General features: G+C 35.2%; 1 protein-coding gene across 1 annotated transcript in view; it reads left to right on the forward strand.

The window, feature by feature from the left end:
* LOC136036505 (lipase member I-like) overlaps positions 1-25575 on the forward strand; it is a 102316-nt gene that overhangs the window by 51715 nt on the left and 25026 nt on the right. Inside the window, exon 5 of the mRNA XM_065718794.1 lies at positions 15253-15465. Within this exon, the coding sequence (XP_065574866.1) occupies positions 15253-15465 (213 nt within the window). The remainder of the gene's footprint in view (positions 1-15252; positions 15466-25575) is intronic.

The raw sequence follows: 25575 nt of genomic DNA on the forward strand, positions 1-25575 counted from the left end.
TCTTGCATAATCCTGGGCCCATCATGGTCACAAAATGATTTTCAGCACTTGGCTTTGCTCTTCTATCAACAAGAGCCGAAATCCTGTGCAGACAGTCCCATGCCTTTTACCTCCGACTCATTATATATTCATGCCTACAAATATTTTGCTACTACGGGGAGGTAACCCATTGAAGATAAATTAGCCTGTCAAACAGATCAGGCCCAGAAGAACTATCCATTAATCAAAATCCCTTACGAATGCTGTGTCTTTTACTAGGGTATAGTTTCGTCGAGGGGCACCAATCCTCAAGTGAGTTTGACCGCAAGGTCCCCAGTCTTGCAGGTACATCCAAAGGGTAAAGGCAGCCATTTGGTGAGGCTGTTGTCCATAGATCTGGATCTGACACCCTGCTGCAGTTGTCCTCCTGAAGAGTATTCTCACACGATGGTGTTCTGCGTCACCATGCAATTTAACCCATTACTAGGAGACGTTTTTAACTCAAGGGACTTGTGGGTACGCCGGTGGGTCCTGTTGAGTGCACATTTTAGGAGCCTTCTTCTTCCTCTGCCTGTATTTATTGCCTCGGGCGAAGTTGCTCCCTTTTCTATTATGAACCCTCCAGGGACAAGGTCCTCCCTTGGTCCGTGCCTTCTGTAGAGGTACCCTAAATATCTACAAGGTGTTCACCTATGACCACCAGGGGATACGCTAAGTGGCATGGAAAAGGCCCCTAAAGAGCAGTAGACGCATAAAGTTTTTTTTTCTTTTACAGGTATTAATCTACCTTTTATATGGTTCAAGTTCCTTGATTCGTTATATAAATATCAAAAATTCCTCAGAATACAAATCTAAGATGAAGCTAGCGTTAACAATGCTAATCTAAAGGACATTAAAGCCGAAATGGCTTTAGCGAAATATGGTTTTAAAGAAAAAGTTTCTATTTTTTATCTTATTTCTATTTCATGTCATTGAAAGTCCATTCTATTTCATTTCATTCAAATTTTCTAATTTCTAGTTGGCTCCTAACAGGTTCTAAGAAACCCTGTGGTAGCACAGTGGATTAATATTGTGCTTAGAAGCACGGGATCTTGGTTTTGATTTCATCTTCCCCCAAGGTTGGGTTACAGGCTTTCTGCCTGTCCCTTCACAAAATAACCACCAAATGAAAAGTTGATTCGACACCCCATGAGCCATCAAAGGTACTTTATCCTTCTTAACATGATGTCAAAAATTAATGACCTTTTTTGTAGCAAAATGATCAGTTTGTTGGTTAGCAATTAATTAATAGATTTAAAATTATTAACATTATTATTCTGAGCTGTAACCCTACGTGAAACTGTAAACCTACTTTTGGGATAATAAAGATAGAGCAGACAAGGTAGAGATTAGTAAGTACAAATTTCGAATAAGAGAAAACATAGGGCCCATATAAAAGAATTATAAAAGAATATAAAAGAAAATGTGTGAATTTAAAAGAAAAAGTCACAAAATTTTATCAATCAGGGTACATCAGAAATTATATCAGGAGATGAACCCATCAGAGAGCACATTAGCTTACGTGGGATTCAGTGCTTTGGATCTCTTATGACACACCTAAATATCTAAATCTCTAAGGACAACCATAATAATACCACAGTCCAAAATATCAATAGGAAACTGACAAGACAAAACAATCAATATTTATCAAAATAACGAAAATATTGAAGATGAAAAAGAACTGAAGGAGAAAGAAGACTTATTCAACATAACTATTTCAAAATAAGACACCGTAGTGAAGGTCCGTCAAGAAATACTTCTTCTTCTTCTTCTTATGTTTATGAGGTCTGTGGATCAATGTGATGTCCATTCACCTCTTAGACGTTACAGGAAAAACTCCACTGATTATTGGAAGCTTCTGGCAATATTCCTAGAAAAAAATCTGCCGGTTGACAACAAGCAACGTGTTGCTAGTAATAATGATGTCTTTTCAGGATTGATATCATCAACCTATAAATAATAGCTTCTAATTCATGTGATAGGGAGCAATTGATGAGAGCATCAAAAGTTAAGGGGATCTTAAATTGTTGGCAGTAATTCCTCAGTCTCCTGGAATCATTATATCCTGGGATGCAATCAAATAGCATATGTTGAGCGTTTTCCACCGTCTGACAGCATTTTCTACATAGTGGGGTGTGGTGGATTCCCCATTTAAAAAGGTCAGCGTTAAGTAAAATTGTTCCAGTTTTTAACTTATAGTAGATCATATTAAAATCCTTAGACTTGAAAGGAGGGTACAAAAATCGCTGGTAAGTAATATTTGTTCTAGCTCTAACAACATCTCTGTAATTCTTTGTTCTCAAATTTGTTGCCGGAGGGATCTCAGCAGCCTTATTTGCCAAATTATCTGCCATTTCATTATATTTGATATCTTTATGACTAGGAACTTGAAGGAATGAAATACCACATCCCATCGAGAACAGATATCCAATCTTTTGGCGTATATTTTTCAGGTCATAATCATCAGCTTGATAATTTATCTTGTTGAGAAGATGAATTGATGAAAGGGAATCTGACAGGAACAAGACATTTCTTGAAGAGGTCCCAAGCTCACTTAAAGCATCTAATGCAAGTCGAACTGTAAATAATTCAGCCGAAAGTACTGATGAATTAATTGGAAGGGGGGCAAAAATATTCAGCTTTAGATCAGGGATACAGGCAGCTTCCCCAGCTTTAGAATCTTTAACAGAACCATCAGTGTAAACATGCATATAATTGGGAAAGTGTGTATTCACATAATTTTTAAAAATTATCTCGACTTCCTTGGCTGAATAGCAGGATTTATTCTTTTTTAGCATACTCATGTGACACTCAATATGGGCCATCTCCCATGGTGGGGAACCCACAAAGGGAAAAGTATCCATCCACTGACAAGACCACTCTGGAAACTCCTTTACAAAAAGATTCCAGGTAGATGATAGCGAAATCATAGAGGGTGTGTTATGAAAGACTTTCTGGTATACATAATGTTGATTACCATATGCTTGTATTCTGGTGAAATATCTTCTTCTCTGAAGCAAAGCTCTTTCTTCCAAAGAGGTGAAGGAAATACAATTTTTCCATTGAAAATTTGAACACGAATTCCTAAAAAAGAATTACAAAAAGTTGTTCAACACACTCGTTAGCTTCTGTCTTGTTATTGAATTTAACGAACAAAGGATATTGTCAGAGGAGGAAACAGGATATTGTCAGAAGAGGAAAGCATATTGTCAGGGGAAGAGGAGGAACTCTAAAACAACAAAACGCATCAAATCAGAATATAACAGTTACATCAATGAAGAGTGAATAATCACTTCCCTGATAAATTTTCTTTTATATTTTAAAGATAAACAGTTGAGCTTGGTGACGCAGACATCCAGATATTTTCAGAAACTCATAACCTAGCTTATTTAGGAAGCCTTATCTCAACTGGTTTTACTAATTTTTTAAAATACCAACGGAAGTTCGTCTATATTTTAACTGCTTACCCAAACAAAAATGCAGATATCGTCAGACAATAATTGAAGTGCGAGCACCAGAACGAGCACCATATAGATATATACCGTATACCGTGTGAGCACCATATAAATAGGAGTAGCGTCAGAGTTGCTCGACTACGATGGTAGGTGAAGCTGGAATTTAGCACATTTATAAAAGACTGACCTTATTTTCTTACCAAAAGTGACAAAATTTACTGAAAAATTCTCAAATTTCAGGAAAATAATTCAAAATGGACCCACGGGGGCAAAAATCTGTGAAATACATTGCATCAAAACTGACCTAAGGGATACAGCTACCGAGTGACACATGGAACCGTGTATTCCGGGTGAAAATTTTACATCCTGTGTTATATTTTTCGATTTCCATGGAATGAGACAAATTAAGAATGAGTTTTATTTGCACAGATCAGCGATAAAACGGAAATACGGTAGCATATACTGTTTACATATATCAAACAGTTCGCGGCAACGAACTGTAAGTAGGGAGGGACCCGGCTCAATAGTGACAAAACTCTAAGAAAAAAAATTGATACAGTAGGTACGTCAAAGGAATCGGATTTTCATGTTGATTCTAAATATATAAGTTTCATCAAGTTTAGTCCTACTCATCAAAAGTTACGAGCCTCAGAAAACTCGCCTTAACTTCAAAAAAGGGCGGAAACACCCCTAAAAGTCATAGAATCTCGATTAAAATCACACCATCAGATCCAGCATATAAAACAACCCTAAAGTAGAGGTTTCAAGGTCCTATCCACAAATATGTGGGATTTTGAATTTTTGACAGAAGGAGGTCACGGGTGCGTGTTTTTTTTCCAGGGGGGATTGTATCGACCCAGTGGTCCTACAATATTGTGAAAGGGGTCATTCGATTGTAATTAAAAGTTCTAGTGCCCCTTTTAAGTGATCCAAAAAAGTGGAGGGCAACTAAGCCCCCTCCGACCCTTGTTTTTTCCTAAAGTCACCGGTAAAAATTTTGAGATAGCTATTTTGTTCAGCATAGTCGAAAAATCTAGTAACTATGTCTTTGAGGACGGCTTAATCCCCCACATTCCCCTGGGGAAGGGCTGCAAGCTATGAACTTTGCCCGTCGTTTACATATAGTATTGGTTACTAGGAAGCATACAGATGTTTTCACGGGGAATTTTTTCGGGTGGAGGGTCGGGGGGGGAGAGGGTTACGTTGAAGGATCTTTCCACGGGAGAATATTTTCATGGGGGAAGAGAATTTTTCATGAAGGATGATGAGGGATGATGAATTTTTCATCATTGCTCTTCCCCGTATAATTCGAATCAGTCGCGGTCACTGAAAATATATTACTAGTATTATAACTACCACGTCTGGCTACTTTTTTTTAGATCCGACATAGACCTTTAGTACATATACTGATAATTTGAATCTAGGGATGAGATTCCTCTTCCTCACAGAGGCTGAAATGGCTTATGAGCACCCGAAAAGCATGACTAAGATACTAGGTGTTCACCTGTCCTATGGCTTAGTTGGGAATTAAAAATCCTTCTGACTGATGATCTGAAGATAAGGATCCAAGAACTTCCTTTTCCAAAGATTTTTCCTTACGCCCCATTCCCTCACAGACTCATTTCTTTAAAGAGATTGGGTCTAAATCCAGGAGAAGCAAAATAATTACTCAGTTTTCAGTTTCACCATTTTTTGTAAAAATTTAAACACCCCGTTAGGTAGTCCTGATTTTAGGGTTAATTCCACTGTTTCCCAATATTTGAATGGATATGTAAACAATAGAAAGCCAAGGCCAGTAAAATAAGCCAAAATATGCGTTACCAACTGGCAAAGTTGGTAACTACTGATAAAGTTTTCTCTTGGATCCAGCTACTCTTTTTGGCAGGTTTATTTAAAAACCAGATTTAAGATTTTGACATCTATGGGCTGTGGTTCACTCTATGGGCTACTGCAGCAACCATCATATCGTGATAATTAGAATTTGAAGGCCTTCCTCTTCCACCAAAGCCAAATTGGTCCTGGACCATCAACAGCTTTAAGAAGAAGACAACTTCTTCAAGTTAATCCTTATCGGTCGACCATCCTTGGCACTGGTCGTAATCCTTGTATGCACTCCTTATGCTACTCATTTCTGTCAAGTGGTTCCTCAAGTATGGGTTCTAACCCTTTTTCAACTAATGATGTTACTGAACTTGGGCAAATCCAGTTTAACAGGTTGAACAGGTTAGTCATAGCTTTACAATGATGAGCGGGCACCAAAAAGCAAAGTGCTTTTAAATCTTTTTCTATCGGATTTTAACCAAGTTACTATGATGAATGAAAGCATACCTTGGTGAAAGTCCAAATCCCATTCAACTTTAATTATTTTTTGAATTAATCTGATGGCATTTTCGATTACGTGAAGCGTGAAACCAAAAATATGAATTCTCGTAAAAACCTGAAACTTGAATTTGGGAGTTTTCCTCTGTCAGACACCGTAGTCTGGTCAACTGTCTTGTTTCTGGTTTTATGTTATCTGATAATAAATTTATCATATTATCACTATGAAACTATACTTTTGGTGCCAAAACCCGCGGAAGCGTTGCAATAATTGCAACCCACAGGACACAGTTGTAGAAAAACATTGGTGACGTCTCCTGGGTTGTATTTGGCTTGAATGTTCCGTCCTTACCATTTCGTTTGGTGCTGAACTGGAGAACTACAGAAATGATCATCTACTTGAAGTTAAGCGCTCGGAGCAAAAATTAAATGATCACAAAAACGTATTATTTACGGGTCCCTGTATCTTCAAAGTTTCCAGTTTAATTAACAATATTGTGGACGATTTCTCGTGCTTGATGGTCCGTCGTTAGAACGGTTGCTTTAGAAATATGAAGGCACATTTTACCAAAAAATAGATCTAGAATTTCCTTACTTCCCGCAAATCTTGGATTGGATTCACCGTTCTCCTAAATTTGCTAATGAGAAGAATTAGTGAGCCCCTCTTCTTTCCCCTCGCATAGGTCAAATCAGTGCCCTGCTTTAAAACAGCTTAAGTATGACGTCAGTAGCTGTTTCTGACTAAGTTTGGCTCTGATCCAGCTTCTCTTTTCAGCAAACTTCTTTAAAAACCCCATTTAAGGTTTCGGTATTTACTGCCCACCATTTGCTCTTTAATAGGTTACACCTTCTGTTGCAACCCTGATATCCTGATAGCTTAGAGAACCCTTTCCCTCACCTACTTTAAATTCGTCGAGGACCCTTCACAGCTTAAAGAAGGGGTGATGGATCTTACCTGACTAGTTTAATTCAGGTTTAACTGCATGTTTTTAAGAATCCCCATAACAAGACTTTGTGAGTATCCCTTCACAGTTGTTGAATCAGGTTCAAACCATAAAAGAATAAACATGGATATTAACCCTCTCTTTCTGCCACTTTTTATTTTCAACTTGAACCAAGTAGATATTCTGATTACAAGAATTTCTCCCTCTTCCTCCCCAAAGAGATGGAATTGAGTATAGACCCAGAAATTTCACAAGTAGGACATCAGCAATTCTTTAAAAAAACATTGCATAGGATCTGACAGCCGGTTCTGGTAGACAGAACATCTACAGAGGTTTCATAAGGTACACACTACTAAATGACAGCGGAAACTTAGTCTTATTTCCTACCAATTAAGATCCAAGAACTCCATTTCTTACATGTCAAACAGGCTTTCATTTTCGCCTATTTTTGTAAATTAGTAATCTGTTCTGTAAGTTCTTCTGGACACAAGAATTTAGACTTCTTTTGCACTCATTGCCCCAAAACGTAACATAAAGCTGAGCTCCAAAAAGGAAATAACTGGCCAGTGGCTTACTAATAACTCACTAATAATTTTAATTAAAATCCAGTAGCTTGTTCTGGTGAACGTTGTAAAAACAAGAATTTAGGCATCCCCTTTGGGTTGGATCGGGTACAAACTCATAAAAGGCAGAACTAGGCTGCTTGCTCTTACTTCCCGCTAAGTTTGGTTGAGCTCCGGATTTGACTTCTACTAGATGATCTGATGACATGAATTTGCAGACCACTTCACTTTACCTCCCCTCCAAAGATCAGGATAGGTTTCTGACCCGTCAGTGGTTTAACTAAGATTATAACATTTACTTTCTATCAAGTATTATTCAGATCTAATAAATTTTTCGTATCGGAAGAGGTTTATTGATAGAGGAGTTTTTCGACTATTTTTCTTTTTCAGATTGCATATTCTGATGCCCAGCGTGCACAACTAGGCTTTTACTTTCCGCTAAGTTTAGTTGTCACCTGATTATATTGTTTTGTAGATGTTTTGAAGAAAAGAATTAAGGGACCCCCCTAACATCATCTGTTCTTTGCATAGGTTAGACATAATTTGAAATCCTGAAAATGGCGTATAAGACACTAACATTGCTTTCCAACAAGATTTGTTTTATTTTGATAGCCTCGTATGTTATTTCTTTTGGTGACAGGAATATAAATACCCCTTCCACTTTGGGTCTGCAAGAGGTTGGCATCATTGTCTCACACCCAAATCCTTACGTAGGTCACTAGCTATTACTTCCTACCAGGCTTGATCAAGATTTGACCATGCATTCTTGTACTCAAGGCCGTATCCAGGGGGAATTAGGGGGTTTGAACTCCTCCCGAAATTTTTGACTCGTAAAAACATAACAAAAACGGATATAAAAAAAATTCATGCGCTTATTGAGTTTTTTGTAGCTCCCCCTCCAAAAAAGATCGTTGCGTAAAACACCCCCCGGAAAAAAACTGTAAACGGCCCAGCCTGTACTGTATATATCCTGACCAAACGAATTTGGGGATTACGGTGATACGGAACATAAAGAACTAACGTATTATATTCTAAAGGATGTTAAATATTTTCCAGATTCCCCTCCTTTCTGTTATGACATACATCCACAAATTGAGTTGATCAAATCTCAGAGTGAGTAAAGAAGTATCTTAATATAGTGCTTTAGTCGGGGAAGCGGCAGCTCTCTCTAAATCCAGGTTAATAGCTGTATTTTTCAAGTTTTCAACTCTGGTCAATTGTGCAATAGTGGATGTCAAAAAGATCTTAATTACCATCCCTGATGGCCAAGCACATATTAAAAGAACTTTTTCAGATTCGGGAAGATAATACCCACATTGTGATAAATTAGGGATTTCAAGCTGTCTGTAGGTCAACTGCATATTCGCGTTTACAGGCCCAGTCTCTGTGGGAATTAATGCCTAATATTTATTGTATAGTTGTGATTTTTACTGGAGACTATGTCTTATCTAATCTATTTGATAACTAGAGGTCTCAAAATAGGATCCCCCTGGCCTTAAATACCCAGAACAAAGCTCAAAATGAACACAAATTTTCCCTGACGACAACTGACAATAAAAGCAAAACAATCTGCTGAGTTCAAAAAGTGAAAGTTCTTAGAGATTCCACCAGAGACACGCCTGAAAAAAGCGAAGAAACTGAAAACAAACTCCCATAAAATTTCTTAACCCGCTTTTGGAGAAAACGCTAAAATAAAAAACCCAGACACTGATAGATTGAGATTATGAGATTGACGCTAAGTTGGCTATACTAGGAAGCATATCATTAAAGCAATTAAACTGAGATTTTCTTGTTGTCAGTCACAGCTTAGGAACCAATACAGTTATGAAAACTCCTATCTTGCCCATGAGAAGCTTTTGGTACAGAGCTCTGAACTTGGCGCCTCCTCCAAGCCCGCGCTCCGACGCGTAGATCGTACTACAGCACCATAGGCGGGAACGCAATCTTGTTTTGTTGCATACACAGTTTAGATACCAATATTGGTATCTAAGCTGTGCTGCCAGTTTCCTGTCTCCAGCCGCTAGCATCGCTACCGCGCACTGTGCCCCAAAAATAACTCGAGTTTTTAAAGCTGTATTGGTATCTAAGCTGTGGTGTCAGTGCTATTATCAATTCAAAAGTGGGAGGTGTCATATAAGGCTGTAGGGTGCTCCAAACCCGATGTAGCATCCTATGCTCGTGCACCATGTCCGACGCTGAGGAAGAATCTAAGGTGATTTGGCTTAGTTTTCCGTCTGAAGAATGCATAGGCCTGGAGAACCTTATCAATAATTGCTGCGTGACCCACTCCGCAAAGCTTTTTTTTTAAATTCTAGGAAAAAAATTGTGGGCAATATTTACTAGTGGCTTATTAGCTCTTAAATTTTCTAGCGGATTAGTGCCATGAATTATATTACATTTTTTTGTACTTATAACATTGAAAATAAAAACTAAAATTACTGGTGATATAAAATCTCGAACTGCTGAACCTCCAGAATTTTAATATCATTATATATCAAATATTCGTTTTAATTTTATTAGTTCTTTCCAAGGACTGTTCAAGACAGGTATAGTTTTCAATATAATTTTCATATAGTTTTCAATAATTTTCAGCTTTTATATATTGTTTTCTTTCCGGTATAGGCACATGCACATGAGTGCTTTTAGTTCTTTATTCCGCTCTCGCAAAATGTCCAGATCAAAATAAGTTTTCATATGATTTTCTCCTGTTTTGTATAATTCAGCTGTTTTTGCACTCTTTTGAAAATATTTTTACTGCCCTTCACAAGGTATTTCAAGTAAATTTGTATTTCACACCTCAGCTAACCAATCAGCAAAATTTCATTTAAAAAAAATGTCAAAAACAAAACAAGTTTCACGCTTAACGTACTGTATTACGCTTGTAGGCACGTAATATTTTCTTTTTCTATTCCTATGAACCATATTAATGAACTTGATGCGTGAAAAAAACAATTCTTCTCTAATATATTTTTACTTGGAGTAATTATTGTTTATTCTAAACATGTTAAGGTTAAACAAAACCCAAATAACTGAAGCAATAAATAGGGCAGATCAAAGTCACGCTTTTTGTCCACTTTTAGCCAATTCAGCAAGATTTATGACCAAAAAAACAATTTGTAAATCCGGATGCTTGTCTGCATCTTCACCGTTATCTTACGTCACGTCCACAGATTCGATGGCATATGGTGCACCTTACTGTATCTATGGTATAAGGATTTACCATAAAAAACAAGAACTTTTTTAACTGCGTTCTTCGTTAAAGATTTCAAAATTAAAGACTTGATTCGAAATAAGAGCTCTGTTTTTTTATGGCTTGGTTGGACCTAGCTGGGGTATAGGCGTCCGTACTATTTAGTTCCAGGTCCTATTTGAGTATTTCTTCTACTTACCCTCCAAGCCTCGAGTTTTACGATTTTATTTTTTATTTTCTCTACATCATGCAATATTATTCCGACCTTTATTGTTTTTTGGTTTCAAACAGTTCGTGGTAACGAGCTGTAAGTAAAATTTGCCTTATTTTTGAAAAAAGGGTGAAACACCCCCTAAAAGTCATAGAATCTTAATGAAAATTACACTGTCAGATTCAGCATATTAGAGAACCTTGCTCATATCTGCAAAAATTTGGAACTTCGAATTTATTCCCAGAAGAAACCTCACGGATGCGTGTTAATTTGTTTTTGTTTGTTTATTTTTTCTCCAGGGGTGATCGTATCGACCCAATGGTCCTAGAATGTCGTGGAAGGCTCATCAAATGGTAATTAAAAGTTCTAGTGCCATTTTTAAGTGACCAAACAATTTGGAGGGTAACTAGGCCCCCTCCGACGGTCATTTTTCCTAGTCACCGGGTCAAAATTGTTAGATAGCCATTTTGGTCAGCATAGTGGAAAAATCTAGTAACTATGAGGACTCAAAATCTTTGAGGACGACTTAATCCCCTACAGTCCCCAAGGGAAGGGCTGCAAGTTGTGAACTTTGCCCGTTGTTTACATATAGTATTGGTTTTTGAGAAGCATACAGATGTTTTCAGGGGGGATTTCTTCCGATGAGGGGGAGAGAGTTACGTGGGATGATCTATCTGTGGAGGAAATTTCCATGGGGGAAGAGAATGTTCAATGAAGGAGATGCTGGATTTCCCAGTGTTATTTAAAAAACGATCAGAAACTAAATAAAAAAAACAAGTTTTTTTTCAACTGAAAGTAAGGAGCAACATTAAAACTTAAAAAGAACAGAAATTATTATGTATATGAGGGCTCTGCCCCTTTGTCAATGCCTCGCTCTTTACGCTAAAGTTTTTTAATACTTTCAAAAGGGCTATTTATTCTAATTAAAGGGCCTTTGTGGCCCAGGGGTCATTCTTAAAGAATCGTAACAAAATTCGAATTTTAGCGTAAAGACTGAGGTATTGACAAGGAGAGCACCCCTAATAGTTTAATAGTTTAATAGTCCCCGTCAAAAGCAGCGAGCCTGGTGAACTTCACCTGGTTTTGAAAAATAAGGAAATACCCCCAAAGAGTTAAGCAATCTTTTTTTTCCCTTGGGGTGATCGTTTCCCGCTAATCGTCGTGCGGAAGGCCGGGAGAGGGCTCAACCGAACGGAAATAAAAATCCCCAGTGCGCTTTTTAAGTAACCAAAAGAATTAGAGGAAAAATAACCCCCTCCCCACGCCTTTTTCTCCAACTACGTCGGATAAAAATTTTGAGGTAGCCATTTGATTCATCATAGTTAAAAGGCTGTAAAGTAGGGGAAGGAGCTGTAAGTTACGAAATTTCTTCATTGTTCTCATATAATATTTATTATTGGGGAAAACACAAATCTTTTTTTGTGTGTGGGGGGGGGCTGGGGGATGAATTTCTATCAGGGGCTATTTTTTACGGTGATAATTTTCTGTGGGGAAGAAATTAATCGGGAGAAATTTTCCTGGGAATATTTTACATGGAGGGGGAGGAAAAGGAATCCTCTAGCATGATTTGAAAAACAGTCAGAAATTAAATTTAAAAAGACAAATTTGTTACTGAAAGCAAATAGCAATATTACAGCTTAAAGTGAACAGAAATTATTCCATATATAGGGGGGCTGCCCCTTCTTGAATCCTTGCTTATTACGTTAATGTTTATCTTTTTGTCGCGATTTTTTAAGAAAGACTACTTAAGCAAAAGAGCCGTTGAATTTGACAGAAAAGTATTTTTAAAGAACTTTAAGGCTTTAGCCCATAGAATGAGGGTTAGGTTAGGTTATGAAGGTTAGGTTAGGATGATAAAAATCTGTTTGTTTTATGCTTCATGGTGAGTCCTGACTTTCAGTTGATATTTAGCTGGATGTTGAACTAAATCCAAACAAACAATTACCATGTAGACTGTCAACTATCCAAACGAACTATTGAGTCTGTAGGGTGACACAGCAATGTCTCAAGAACGGCTTAAATTGCTAAATTGGACTTTTCAGGGTAAGTTGTGACAGATTTTGAACTAAGCAGAAGCCACTGTAAATTATTGATACTACTGCTACGATTGCTGTAACAAATGGTGCAAGGAGTATTAAGGTGAAACTTTGAGACAACGCTTAGGAGGACTTTCAATTAAACAAAAAAAAACTATGTACATGCGGGTTTTTCAAAAGGGCAAATAAACAATATAATACGCAGTGTAGTGCTATCATATACAAATAGTGCTGTAAGCGCTTTTAGGTAGCAGTAACATAGAAACTTTTAATGAAGGTGATTTGATTGGAAATTAAAAGTTCTACTGCCCTTTTTAAGAGCCAAAGGTGATCGAGGGCAAGCAGCTCTCCTCCAAAGCCTACACACCCAATTTTCCAAACACGCCCAATCAAAATATTTAGATAGCCATTTTGTTCAGAATAGATGAACGGTCCATAAACTATATCTCTAGGAATATTGGTTATGTAAAACCCCACACAGTGATGAAATTTATCCATTATGCTTTAAAACTAAAGTTGTTTTAAAACTAAATCCAAAAGCATTGTATGTATCCTGGTTGGCAATACGACGTCACAGCAATATCTCAACAACGACTAAGGGTATTCAGTTGAAACTTTCAGGGCCGCTACTATTACTTCTTCTGGTCTTACAATTTAACTAAATAAAAAAAGGATAGGTGTATCCTGGTTCTCAAAGAGCGTAGGTAAAATGTTTTGAGAATGGTATTAAGTTTTGTTTTTCAGGCCAACTTGAGGAGGCATGAAACTAAAATAAACATTGCTATGTTTGTCAAGATTTTCAAAAGGCTGTATGTTGTTGAAAATTGTTGAAAAATTCTCTCCAACATACAAATAGCAAGCAAAACTATGGAATTCTATAAAAAAAAAACATAAATATTTTTTTCTTTTCCATGAAAAAACTACGACATTAAAAACGAATAGAAATTAATTGCAAAAACTCGTTTCATAAAATAAATTTTTTAGTGAAAAATTTGAGCAGATATGAAGTCAAATAATCTTCAACGCGTAAAACTACCTCAAATCACTATCAATAAATAGATGAAACCCAAACCAGCAGAAATCATAATAAATAGCCGAGTCACACTCGAAACGAGCATAAACTAACATGTGTAGTACACTAATGAATGTGGAAGATAATTTATTATGGAAGATAATGAATGTAAATCAACATTTTTAATATGCATATACTGATATTTGCTCCTTAAAGACTTAATAATTTTTTATTTATAAAGGTTAAAAAAAAGTGCAAAGATTTAAAATGTATTTGGTTTTCAGTAGCAGACAATCTTTTTACTTTCAAGTGTATTTACTTTTGGATATAAACGTACTATTCAAACGTTTTCTATTTATAATTTTAACTGATGGCTATGTCGATATAAAAGCTGGTTTGACATGTTCCAAGGCAATGAAATTATCTCCTAAAACTATTCAAGAAATAAAAATCAAATCTTCTAACACCAAAAGTTTTCAAAGCCTGAAAAGGTTAAAATATTTTGAGGTCAATCGTGTCCTGTCCAACTTACTGATTTTCATATTTTTAACCTTATGGCTCAAGTGTTGATCCAGCATTACAAGCTTTTTTTCATTCATATGAAAACAGCTAGATATAGATGATGCAGCATTTGTAGATCTGGAACATCAACTGAAGAAAAGACGAAACTATTTTCTCGTCAATTAAATCTTGTTTTTAACTTAGTATGTTAAATATTTTAACCCCTTTGCTTCAGGTATGAATCCAGTACTGCCAGTTTTTTTTTTTTTTTTTTTTTTTTTTTTTCACAAAAACACTACTGCATGTATATAGTGCAACATTTTTAGATATCTGACACCAACAAAGTGTTCAAAGATGAAACAATGAAAAAATTATCGTGAAAAATTATATCCTGTTTTTCACATTATTTCTTTCTATATTTTAAACATTATGGCTCCATCGTGGATCTATCACTGCCCGAATTTTTTTTTTTTCATATCCAAACGACCGATTATAAATAGATGATGCAAGATCTGAAGACCTCTTGCACCTCAAAAAAGATGCAGAATAAGATGAAAATATTGTCGTGCCAATTACATCCTGTTTTTCACATTATTAATTTCTATATTCTTAACCTCATGCCTTAGGTATGGATCCAGCATTGTCATATTCCTTTCATACATATTCTAACATCTAATTAGATGTAGACAGTGCAATATTTGTGGATCTCTAACACAAACAAAACATCCAAAACAGAAAAAAAAAGTTGGGTCGATTATATCCTGTTTTCTCTTTATTTATTTCTATATTTTAAACCCTTTGCTTCAGGCATGGATCCAACATTGCCAGATTTTATTTCCATTCACATTAAAACGACTAAATAGATATAGATACTGCTGCATTTGTAGACCTCTAACACCAAAAAAAAAATTCAAAGCCGAAATGATGAAAATATTTTTGTGTCACTTTTATCCTGTTAAAAAAAATGTATTTCTATATTTCTATTTTATATCCTATGCCTTAGGTTTGGATCCAGCATTACCTGGTTTTTCTCATTCATATCCAAAAGATCGATTAGACAAAGGCGATGCCGCATTTGTAGATGTAATTCATACCAATGGTAAAGCTAGTCATAGGGCCAAAGGCCTAGGGTTTTTATCCCCGCTCGGTCATGCAGATTTCTATCCAAATGGTGGAAATTTTCAACTTGGTTGCAGAACAAGAATGGATGATCTGAGTAAGTGTTTCCTGTTTTTGGGATTGATAATTATTTAATTTAGGCATTCAGAAGCTAAATCTATAAATCCTCCTTTTTAAACAATTACTTGAGTATTTACTTTGTACTGAATCAGAATTAGGATAAATACATAATCTGAGTTAGTATAAAACTTTGAGCTGAAAACCCTTGGATTAGACTATTCAGAAGCTAAATCGTTTAACTCCTATTATTCTTAAAAATTTTTTAATTAAAAGCGCTTGGCTTTGACTAGGTCAAAGCAGTTCTTGCAATAGAAGGTAAGCAAGTAGTGACTTATTCGATAGAAACAAAAGCTCCAAAAAATTACAAAATGTTGAATAGCCCTATTTCATAAGTGGTTAGTCCTAACGTAAGATTAAATAAAAATAAACAAGGTTTTTTAAATGAAAGAAAGGAGCAACATTAAAACTTAAAACGAACAGAAATTGCTCTGTATATGAACATGTATATGAACTGTATATTTTACTCCTCAACGCCCCGCTCTTTACGCTAAAGTGTGACTCTTTCTCTTAACTCTATTTTTAAAACAGTAAAAAATTTTAGCGTAAAGAGCGGGGCGTTGAGGAGGAAAAGTCCTATGACTTTTAGGGGGTGTTCCCCCTATTTTCCAAAATAAGGCAAATTTTCTCAGGCTCGTAACTTTTGATGACAAAGACTAAATTTGATGAAACTTATATATTTAAAATCAGCATAAAAATCCCATTCTTTTGATATATCTTTTAGCATCCAAATTCCATGTTTTAGAGTTTCGTTTACTATTGAGCCGGGTCGCTCCTTACTACAGTTCGTTACCACGAACTGTTTGATAATATTCACTGACGCGGAGTATTTAATTGTTGTAAAAAAAAACTCAACGGGAAATTTCTTTTTCTGGAGGAAGAAGTGATTGAACACTCGAATTGCGCATTTTGAGGCCCGAGCTTTCAAAAAAATTCTTCAAATAAATATGGAAGTGGTTTCAGCTCGATAAATTCCTTTTATTTGTAGGAAAGTGTTTGGATTATACATGATATATGGATGCTTAGGGTGTGGTAGCTCTTCTGGTCTTGCTTAAATATTTCTGGATGCAAAGAAAACATGCATACATACACTTACCTGTGCAGAATTAAGAAAGAATAGGGTGCATCTTAAGGGAACAGGACGATGAACCTCCCCCCACCCAGAATGACAATACAATATGAGCTAAAAAAAAGTTATAAAAATTAAGACCGACTTCCATCGCCCATTTAACTTCACAGGGGGGCACACTATTAAAGGGTAATTATCGTTTTAGAAACATTGTTACGGAAAAGTTAAACTTCAGCGGAAGAATAGGAAGCTAAGGGGGTTTAGCGACCTCATATTTAGGGTAATCTTGAAAAAGCAATATATTGTATATAGTTGCATATCAAGAAAAATAATTTTTCATGTGAAACTAAAGACAAACTTTAAAGCTTAAAATGAATTTTAATTATCTTACATATCAAGGGGGCTACCAGTTAAATGAACTACATTCTTTGGGCCGAAACTTCAACCTCTTACAAAAACAAACAAAAAACAAGTAGTTCGACTGAAAGTAAGGAGCAACATTAAAACTTAAAACGAAATGAAATTATTACGCATGTAAAGAGGGTTGTCAACTCCTTACTCTTTACGCTAAAGCTGTTTAGTACTTTTGAAAAAAATCTTCTTATTGCTCCAATTAAACAACCCTTGTGTTTCAGGAGTTGTTCTTAAGGAATTAGGACAAAATTCAGCGTAAATAGCAAGGTTCTGATGAGGAGGCAACCCCCTTCATATACATAATGATTTCTGTTCGTTATAAGTTTTAATGTCGCTCCTTATTTTCAGTTGAAAATACTTGTTTTTTATTCAATTTCTCATCATTTTTAAATAATCTTGCGAAATCTGTCCTTTACTCCATGAAGAAATACCCTCCCCACGGATATATCCTCTAGACAATTTTATCCAAGTGAAAATTTTCCCAGGAAAATTATCCTTAACAACTCGACACATAAAATTGATACGGAAAAGAGAAAGCAAGAAATAAAAAAAAAATATAGGAATTTTGGCAAATTCTCCCAGTGTATAATTTCCTCTGACAAGTTTAGCCCTTGGAAACTTCCCTCCCCATGGAGAGTTCCCCCATGATAAAACCCTCAGTAGAAAATTCACCTTTCCACCCTAAAATATATGTAGGCTTTCCAATAACATAAACTGTGCGTAAACAATGGGCAACTTTTATAACTTAAAGACCTTTCCCCTGCGACTGGGTGGTATCATTTTATATCCAAAGGCATATTTATTAGGCCTTTTGACTATGGTGAACAAAATGGTTATTTAAAAATTTTATTCGGACGATTTTGGCAAAAAGGGGGTTAAGGAGGGGGCCAAGTTGTCCTCCAATCTTTTTTACAACTAAAAATGGCACTAGAACTTTTAATTTCCGTTTTAATTAGCCCATTCACGGTACTCTAGGACCACTGGGTTGATACGATCACTCCTGGGGAAAAAAAATAAACACGCATCCGTGATCTTTCCTCTAGCGAAAAATACCAAATTCCAAATTTTTTCAGATAGAAGCATAAAACCTTTACTTTTGGGTTCTCTGATGGGTGAGACTAAACTTAATGAAACTTATACATTTGAAATCAATATAAAAATCCGATTCTTTTGATACTACTACTACTACTACTACTACTAATAACTCACTGCAGCACCAAGCCGCCTAAGGCCAACACAGCTACGCACGCTCCTCCTCCAACCTAATCTATTTAAAGCCTCCCTCTTTACACACTCCCAGGAAGTTCCCATTTCCTTTAAATCTTTATTTATGACATCCTCCCAACCCAGACAAGGACGACCTGCTTTCCGTGTAGCCCCGGACGGTTGGCCAAAAAGGACAATCTTCGGTAATCTGTCATCCTTCATCCGTAGAACGTGGCCTAGCCATCTCAACCTTTCTTTCATTATAGCCCCAGAAAGCGGGATTGAACCACACTTTTCGTACAACCTACTGTTTGAAATACGGTCAGTCAGCCGGGTACCCAGAACAATCCGTAGGCAATTTCTCTGGAAAACATCTAGTAAATTTTCATCTGCTTTTCGGAGTGCCCATGCTTCAGAGCCATATTTGACCGCTGTCATCACTGTAGCTTCCAATATTCTAATCTTGGTTTGTAGGCTTATCTTTCTATTCTTCCAAACTTTTTTTAACTGTGAAAAAACACCCTGAGCTTTACCTATTCTACTTTTAACATCTTCACTGCTCCCACCATCTTTACTAATAATACTACCAAGGTAATTGAAGCTCCCAACCTGATCAATCTTTTCGTTACCTAATGTCACCTGTTCATCTTCACTTATTCCTAGCCTTAGTGACTTAGTCTTCTTAATATTAATTTTCAAGCCTATTTTAGCACCCTGAACTCGTAAAACCTCTAAAAATTCATTCATTTTGCTCACACTTTCATCTAATATGCTTAAATCATCAGCATAATCTAAGTCCAGGAGCGTTCTTCCTCTCCATTTGATTCCATGGTCTCCAATTGCCTTTCCTGTGCTCCTTAAGACGAAGTCCATCAAAATGATCCATATAAAGGGGGATAGAACACAACCCTGCTTAACTCCTGATTTAATACAAAACCAGTTGCTAACCTCATTTCCTACCTTAACCGCTGCAGTATTATTCTCGTACATAGCGCAGATCACTTTAATGTATTTTTCTGGTATATCATATAACGATAAGACCTTTCTTAACGCTGTTCTATCAACAGAATCGAAAGCTTGCTCATAATCGATAAAACTAAGGACCAAAGGTGTTTGACAACGAAGGGACTTCTCAATTATTAACCTAAGAGTGAAAACATGGTCGACACATCCTCTACCTTTCCTAAAACCGCATTGTTCTTTTCTTAAAACTTTGTCTACAGCATGTCTCAGTCTAAAGAGTATCATATTACTCAGTAATTTGCTACCTACAGAGACCAGACTAATGCCTCGATAATTACGACACTCACACTTGTCACCTTTCTTATACAGTGGTTTAATTAAGGTTTTCCTAAAATCATTGGGTACTTCCCCTTTTTCTAAAATCATGTTCATAATCTTCAGTAGCTTATTCCTAACCTCAGAGCCACCATATTTAAGGAACTCATTAATCATACTATCAGCACCTGGGGCCTTATTATTTTCTAATAAATATATCTATTATTATATATCTATTGGAATCGAAATTCCGTTTTTTAGAGTTTTGGTTACAATTAAGTCGGGTCACTCCTTACATACAGTTCGTTACCACGAACTGTTTGATATTCACTAGACTCCAAATAAAGCCTTAGTCGGATTTAGCGTGGCTTTTGTTAATTTTAGGCTTTAAATGGCTTTTTACTTTCAATAGAGAAAAATATTTCTTTCTTTTTTTTAATTAGTAGTGACTAAGTCAAAAAACCTGAAAAGCTGTTACCCCTTTGTCACAATATGGTACTTTTCTAGTGCAGGGTATTTCATACCTTCTTCGTTATTCCTTCTGTAGCTATTAAAGATATTTGGGAAGTACCCTACGTTATGCTTCAAAGTGCTTTGAAACAGGTTCTCATAGAATTAAACATACACAAAAGTAGTCCTTCCCACTTTTTTTCTTCTTTGAAATATTAAAGAAATCTAAATAAAAATATTTTCCGTCCCTCGAACCCATTTTAGATCTATTCTTACCTGAAAGCCACGGTTTTCTAGTTTTTAATTTTTCTAATTTTTAAAAATTGTGAAGTTTTTAGGACAGTACTACATTTTCGTCAGTTTTGCCATATTGAAGACATCAAAATAAAAAAAAAATCACCCTTAGAACCCATCTTTGATCTATTCTTACCTGAAAACCATGGTTTTCTAGGATTTGTGTTCTAATTTTTAAAAATTGTATAGTTTTTAGGACCGTACCACATTTTCGTCAATGTTGCCAGGTTAAAGACATCCAAATAAAAATATATTTTGTCTCTCGAACCCATCTTAGATCTATTCTTACCGGAAAACCATGATTTTCTAGACTTTTGTTCTAATTGTAAAAGATTGTGAAGTGATTAGGACAGTACCACATTTTTGTCAGTGTTGCCAGGTTGAAGACATCCAAATTAATATTTTTTTCGCCCCTGGTACCCATCTTAGATCTATTCTTACCTGAAAACCATGGTTTCTTAGACTTTCTATTTTAATTGTTAATAACTGTGTGGTTTTTGCGACAGTACTACATTTTCGTTAATGTTGCCTGATTGAAAACATCCAAATAAAAATATTTTTGGGCCCTCGAACCCATCTTAGATCTATTCTGACCTGAAAATCACGGTTTTCTAGGATTTTTGCTTTAATTGTTAAAAATTCCATAGTTTTTAGGACAGTACCACCTTTTCGTCCATGTTGCCCGGTTGAAGTATAAAAAAAAAGATGAAAATTAGCTAGTCAATTGCGACAACGCTTCTCGCCCGTAAAAACTCAAATAGTAACTACTTGTTAGTTTTTTTGGTGCCATATATTTATAGCTTATTTTTTGCTGATTTTTCATCCACTCTTTTTTTAATTCGGCGCCGTTATTACCAAAAACTATATATTTAGGGTTTATTTCACTAAAAATTGAATTTCTTCTTTTCCTAATTTTTAAGATATACAGAGCTGTGTGAGCTACAAACAAATTCAAGCTATCAAGTTTCACTTTTACTTTCCTTGGAACTTTAATATGATCATTCATAAAATTAAATAAGTACATAAATAATTATCATTAATGTATGACTATAATGTTAATATACATTAACACTTATATATAAAATAATAAGTTTAAATTATAAAATAACTCAATAAAATTAATTTATATTAAAATTAACTTAAATTACTGAGCTTAAGGTAAGCTACAACTTTGTGGTGTGGGGAGGAGAGTGGCTAAAGATACTTGACAATAATCTTAGACGTGGCTGAGTCTCTCTCTCAATAAAAAGCTTGAAATCCTAAAATATGGTTTGTGAATTGATTGGTGCATTAGAAATGGGTCAAGTTCAAAATGATGACCCTTACCTATATCTAGGAAAATGTGAACTTTGCACCTATTTTTTTAGGCTTTAATTTCCAACCGGTTGTCTGCGGCGGGGAGAAACCGCGGTGAAACCCCTGAACAACAAGTCTTAAAATAATTGTATCCTCGTATTTCTTGTGTCTGATCCAACTTTCTTTCTGAAGTATGACCTTATTCTTAAGACATTTCAAGAATTATAATTCCGTAATAAAAATGTCTAAAACTTGCTTGTAAGCATGCGCTTGCTCAAAGCAGGAACGTACACATTTGTATACATATATAAAGCATTTGCCGTCACATACGTTGGAGTTTATTTAAGGGGGGGTGAAATTCGTCAAGAAATTAAATAAATATTTGCATATTATGTGATGAATTGAGATGTTACAAAATAAGTAATATTCTGAGGACCCGGCCCCAAGTCTCCCTTCACCTCGCATACATACCTTTTTTTTTATTATTGTATTGGTCCTAACAGTGTATAATTAAACTAAAATATTTTACGATTCAAAGACGTTAAGTTTTGGTATAATTAAAAATTACTTAATCTATGAGAAGCCCCTCCCCCCGTAAACGCAGCAATTTTTTCTTGATAATGATAGAACGATTTCTTCTTATGTGAAGTTATTATTATAGTTGAACGATGTCTTATTATTCCTTTTATATCAATGTTTGAAATATGTACACATGCTTCTTTGAATCTTCAGTTTTTTGCAATAGGTTTTTAACTAAGAATGTCCTGCTTTTGTATCTGTAGCAAAAGGGGATAAGTTGATGGCAACCATGGGTTATGATAACGATTTTTGCAGATGATCTGGATACCCTAGATAAGATTCTAGCGAAATTTGAAGGTTTTCAGAGTTCGAGACTTCCTTGCGTGATTCTTCTAAGAACTAAAGATCTGATATCCCGCTAATCTACTTTTGAACTACGTATTTTTAGCCAAAATATATTTAGCATAATTTAGCTAAGTTTCTTATAATTAATTTAGCAGAGTTTATTTAGCATAATTTAGCAAATTAGTTTATTAGAATATAAAAATAAGTTTATTTATAAAATAAGTTTATTTAACAAAAAAAAAAAGAATTATCTAGAAATACTTAAAGAAATTTTTAACTAATTTCGGAGGTTCGAGAAATGTTGTCACAGCGCCATTTATTTTGAATTGTGTTTCTAATTGAGCGGATTTTTTTAAAAAATTAGCCACATGGTAAAGATGAATTCTATAATTGTTTAGTTCATTCAGGTTTTTTGCAATGTGTTAATATTTGTGATTTGGTAAAATTTATAATATTTAGTTTACCTATTGTTGCTAAAGGGAGGGATATATTAACAGGATAAGCTTGTTTTGGTTTTACTTGGTTGTTTTACATTTGCTGTTTTTTTTTTTCATAGGCATGTATTTTGGGGGTGATACCTGACGCGGGGATGCCATGGATATTCTGTGGTAGCCACAACACTGTGCTGGGTAGAGAATTTAGAGTGGCGAAACCCTATATAGGCCAGTGTATTCTCCTGATGAGCCCTTATGTTGGGTGTTGCCTCTGAATTATTTGTCTATATTATTTTTTCTATTGTTCGGTAAATGACGACTTATACTTATTGACGACATGACTGCCTGTCCATGGATTATTCTTTATGGTTGATTGTGTGTGGCTATGCTGTTTGACCTATGTGATTGTATGGATGAGTAGGGTTAAGGCCTCATTCAAGCGCTGGTCTATATTAATCACTAATTTAGGAAAACAGTCTTCCTTTTCTCCTTCTGTCTCTTTTTTTTTTTTTTTTTTTTTTTTTTTTTTTTTTTTTTTTTTTTTTTTTTTTTTTTTTTGTGTTTGTGCTGTAGCATTGGTGATTTCTCTTTTCATGATAAACAAATAAGTTTATAACAAGTTTATAACAAATAAAAATAACAAAATATAACAAATATAACACATAACAAATATAAACAATTTAACATATGACATATAACAAATATTTAACATATAATGTTATATTTAACATATAACATATAACAAATATAAAAAATAAAGTTTATAACAAATAAGTTTATAACAACTAATTTTATAACTTATTTAACAAATAAGTTTATTTAACATAATTTAGCAAAGTTTTATTTAGCATAATTTTAGCAAAGTATTTTTACCATAATTTTAGCAAAGTTTCAGCATCTGGCAATTTAAGTCTTTGAGTACTCAGTGTGGGTGTCTCTTCTTATTGGTCTGTTTTACCGTACAGTGGAGCCTATGGCTCTTCTAAGCCGTTAGTTTTATGTTATTAGTCCAATTTATCCTTGAGCTGCAATTGCCTGTGTAAATTGACTAGTTAAGAAGGCACAAGCTTAGAAATTTTAAAGAAAGGGGAAACAAAAAGTCTATGAAAGTCAATTAGGCATTTAAATAAAAGCCATACAGAATTTATTAAAGCGAATTAAAATTCTAAGCGAGAAACTTAATCGGGATGAATGTAATAAATCAAACAGTTGGTGGTAACGAACTGTAGTAAGGAACGACCCGGCTCAATAGCAACCAAAACTCTAAAAAAACGGAATTTTGATACCAATAGTTACATCAAAACAATTGTATTTTAATGCTGATTTTAAATGTATAAATTTCATCAAGTTTAGTCTTACCCATGAAAAGTTACGAGCCTGAGAAAATTTGCCTTAATTTGGGAAATAGAGGAAATACCCCCTAAAAGTCATAGAATTTTGACGAAAATCACACCATCGTATTCAGCGTATCATAGAACCCTATTAAAAAAGTTTCAAGCTCCAATCTACAAAAATGTGGAACTTCGTGTTTTTGCCAGAAGACTTATTATTGAGATATCGAGATAGCCATTTTGTTCAGCATAGTCGAAAAACATAATAACTATGTCTTTGGGGATGACTTACTCCCCCACAGTCTCCGGGGGAGGGGCTACAAGTTACAAACTTTGACCAGTGTTTACATACAGTGATAGTTATCGGGAAGTGTACAGACGTTTTCAGAGGGATTTTTATTGTTGGGGGGTTGAGGGGAGGAAGCTACATGAGAATATCTGTCCTTGGAGGAATTTATCATGGCGAAAAAAAATCCAATGAAGGGAGTGCAGGATTTTCTAGCACTATTATTAAAAAAAGACAATGAACAAATAAATATGAAAAAGTTTTTTTTCAACTTAAAGTAAGGAGTAGCATTAAAAGTTAAAACGAACAGAGATTATTACGCATATGAGGTGTTCTTCTCCTGCTAATTACCTCGCTCTTTACGCTAAATTATTTTTAGTACTTTCAACTATTTATTCTACGGCCTTTCTGATGCAGGGGTCATTCTTAAAGAATTGGGAAAAAATTTAAGCTTTAGTGCAAAGAGCGTATTAATGAGAGGACAAACCCCCTCATATACATAATAAAAATATACGAACATAGAAGTTCGTTACATAACTTAATTCTTAAGTTACGTATATTTTTTATTAATAAAAACGTTCGTTAAAAAATAATAGTTCTAGTTGCCTTTTTAAGTAACCGAAAAACTGGAGGGTAACTAAGCCTCCTCCCCCACCCCTTTTTTCAAAATAACCTAATCAAAACCAAGATAAAGCCATTTAGCAAAAAAAGAGAATTAACATGCAAATTTCGTTTTAATAATTTATGTGCGGAGAGTCAAAATCAAACATGCATTAACTCAAAAACTTTCAGAAATCAAATAAAAAAACTAGTTTTTTTAACTAAAAGTAAGGAGCGACGCCATAACTTAAAACGAATAGAAATTACTTCGTGTATAAAGGGATTGTTCCCTTCCCAACGCCCCGCTATTTACGCTGAAGTTTTTTACTGTTTAATAAAGTAGAATTGAGAGAAAGAGTCAAGCTTTAGCGTAAAGAGCGGGGCGTTGAGAAGAAAACAGCCTCTTTTATACACGGAGTAATTTCTTTTTGTTTTAAGCTTGAATGTCGCTCCTTAATTTCAGTTTAAAAAAAACTAGTTTTTTTATTTAATAGCATATAGAAATCAAATTAATTAGGACAATTAAAATAACGGTCGTAGAGTTCTGATGCAAACACTTATGCAAGGG

Source organism: Artemia franciscana, chromosome 15 (assembly GCF_032884065.1).
Source record: "Artemia franciscana chromosome 15, ASM3288406v1, whole genome shotgun sequence".
Lineage (NCBI taxonomy): Eukaryota > Metazoa > Arthropoda > Branchiopoda > Anostraca > Artemiidae > Artemia > Artemia franciscana.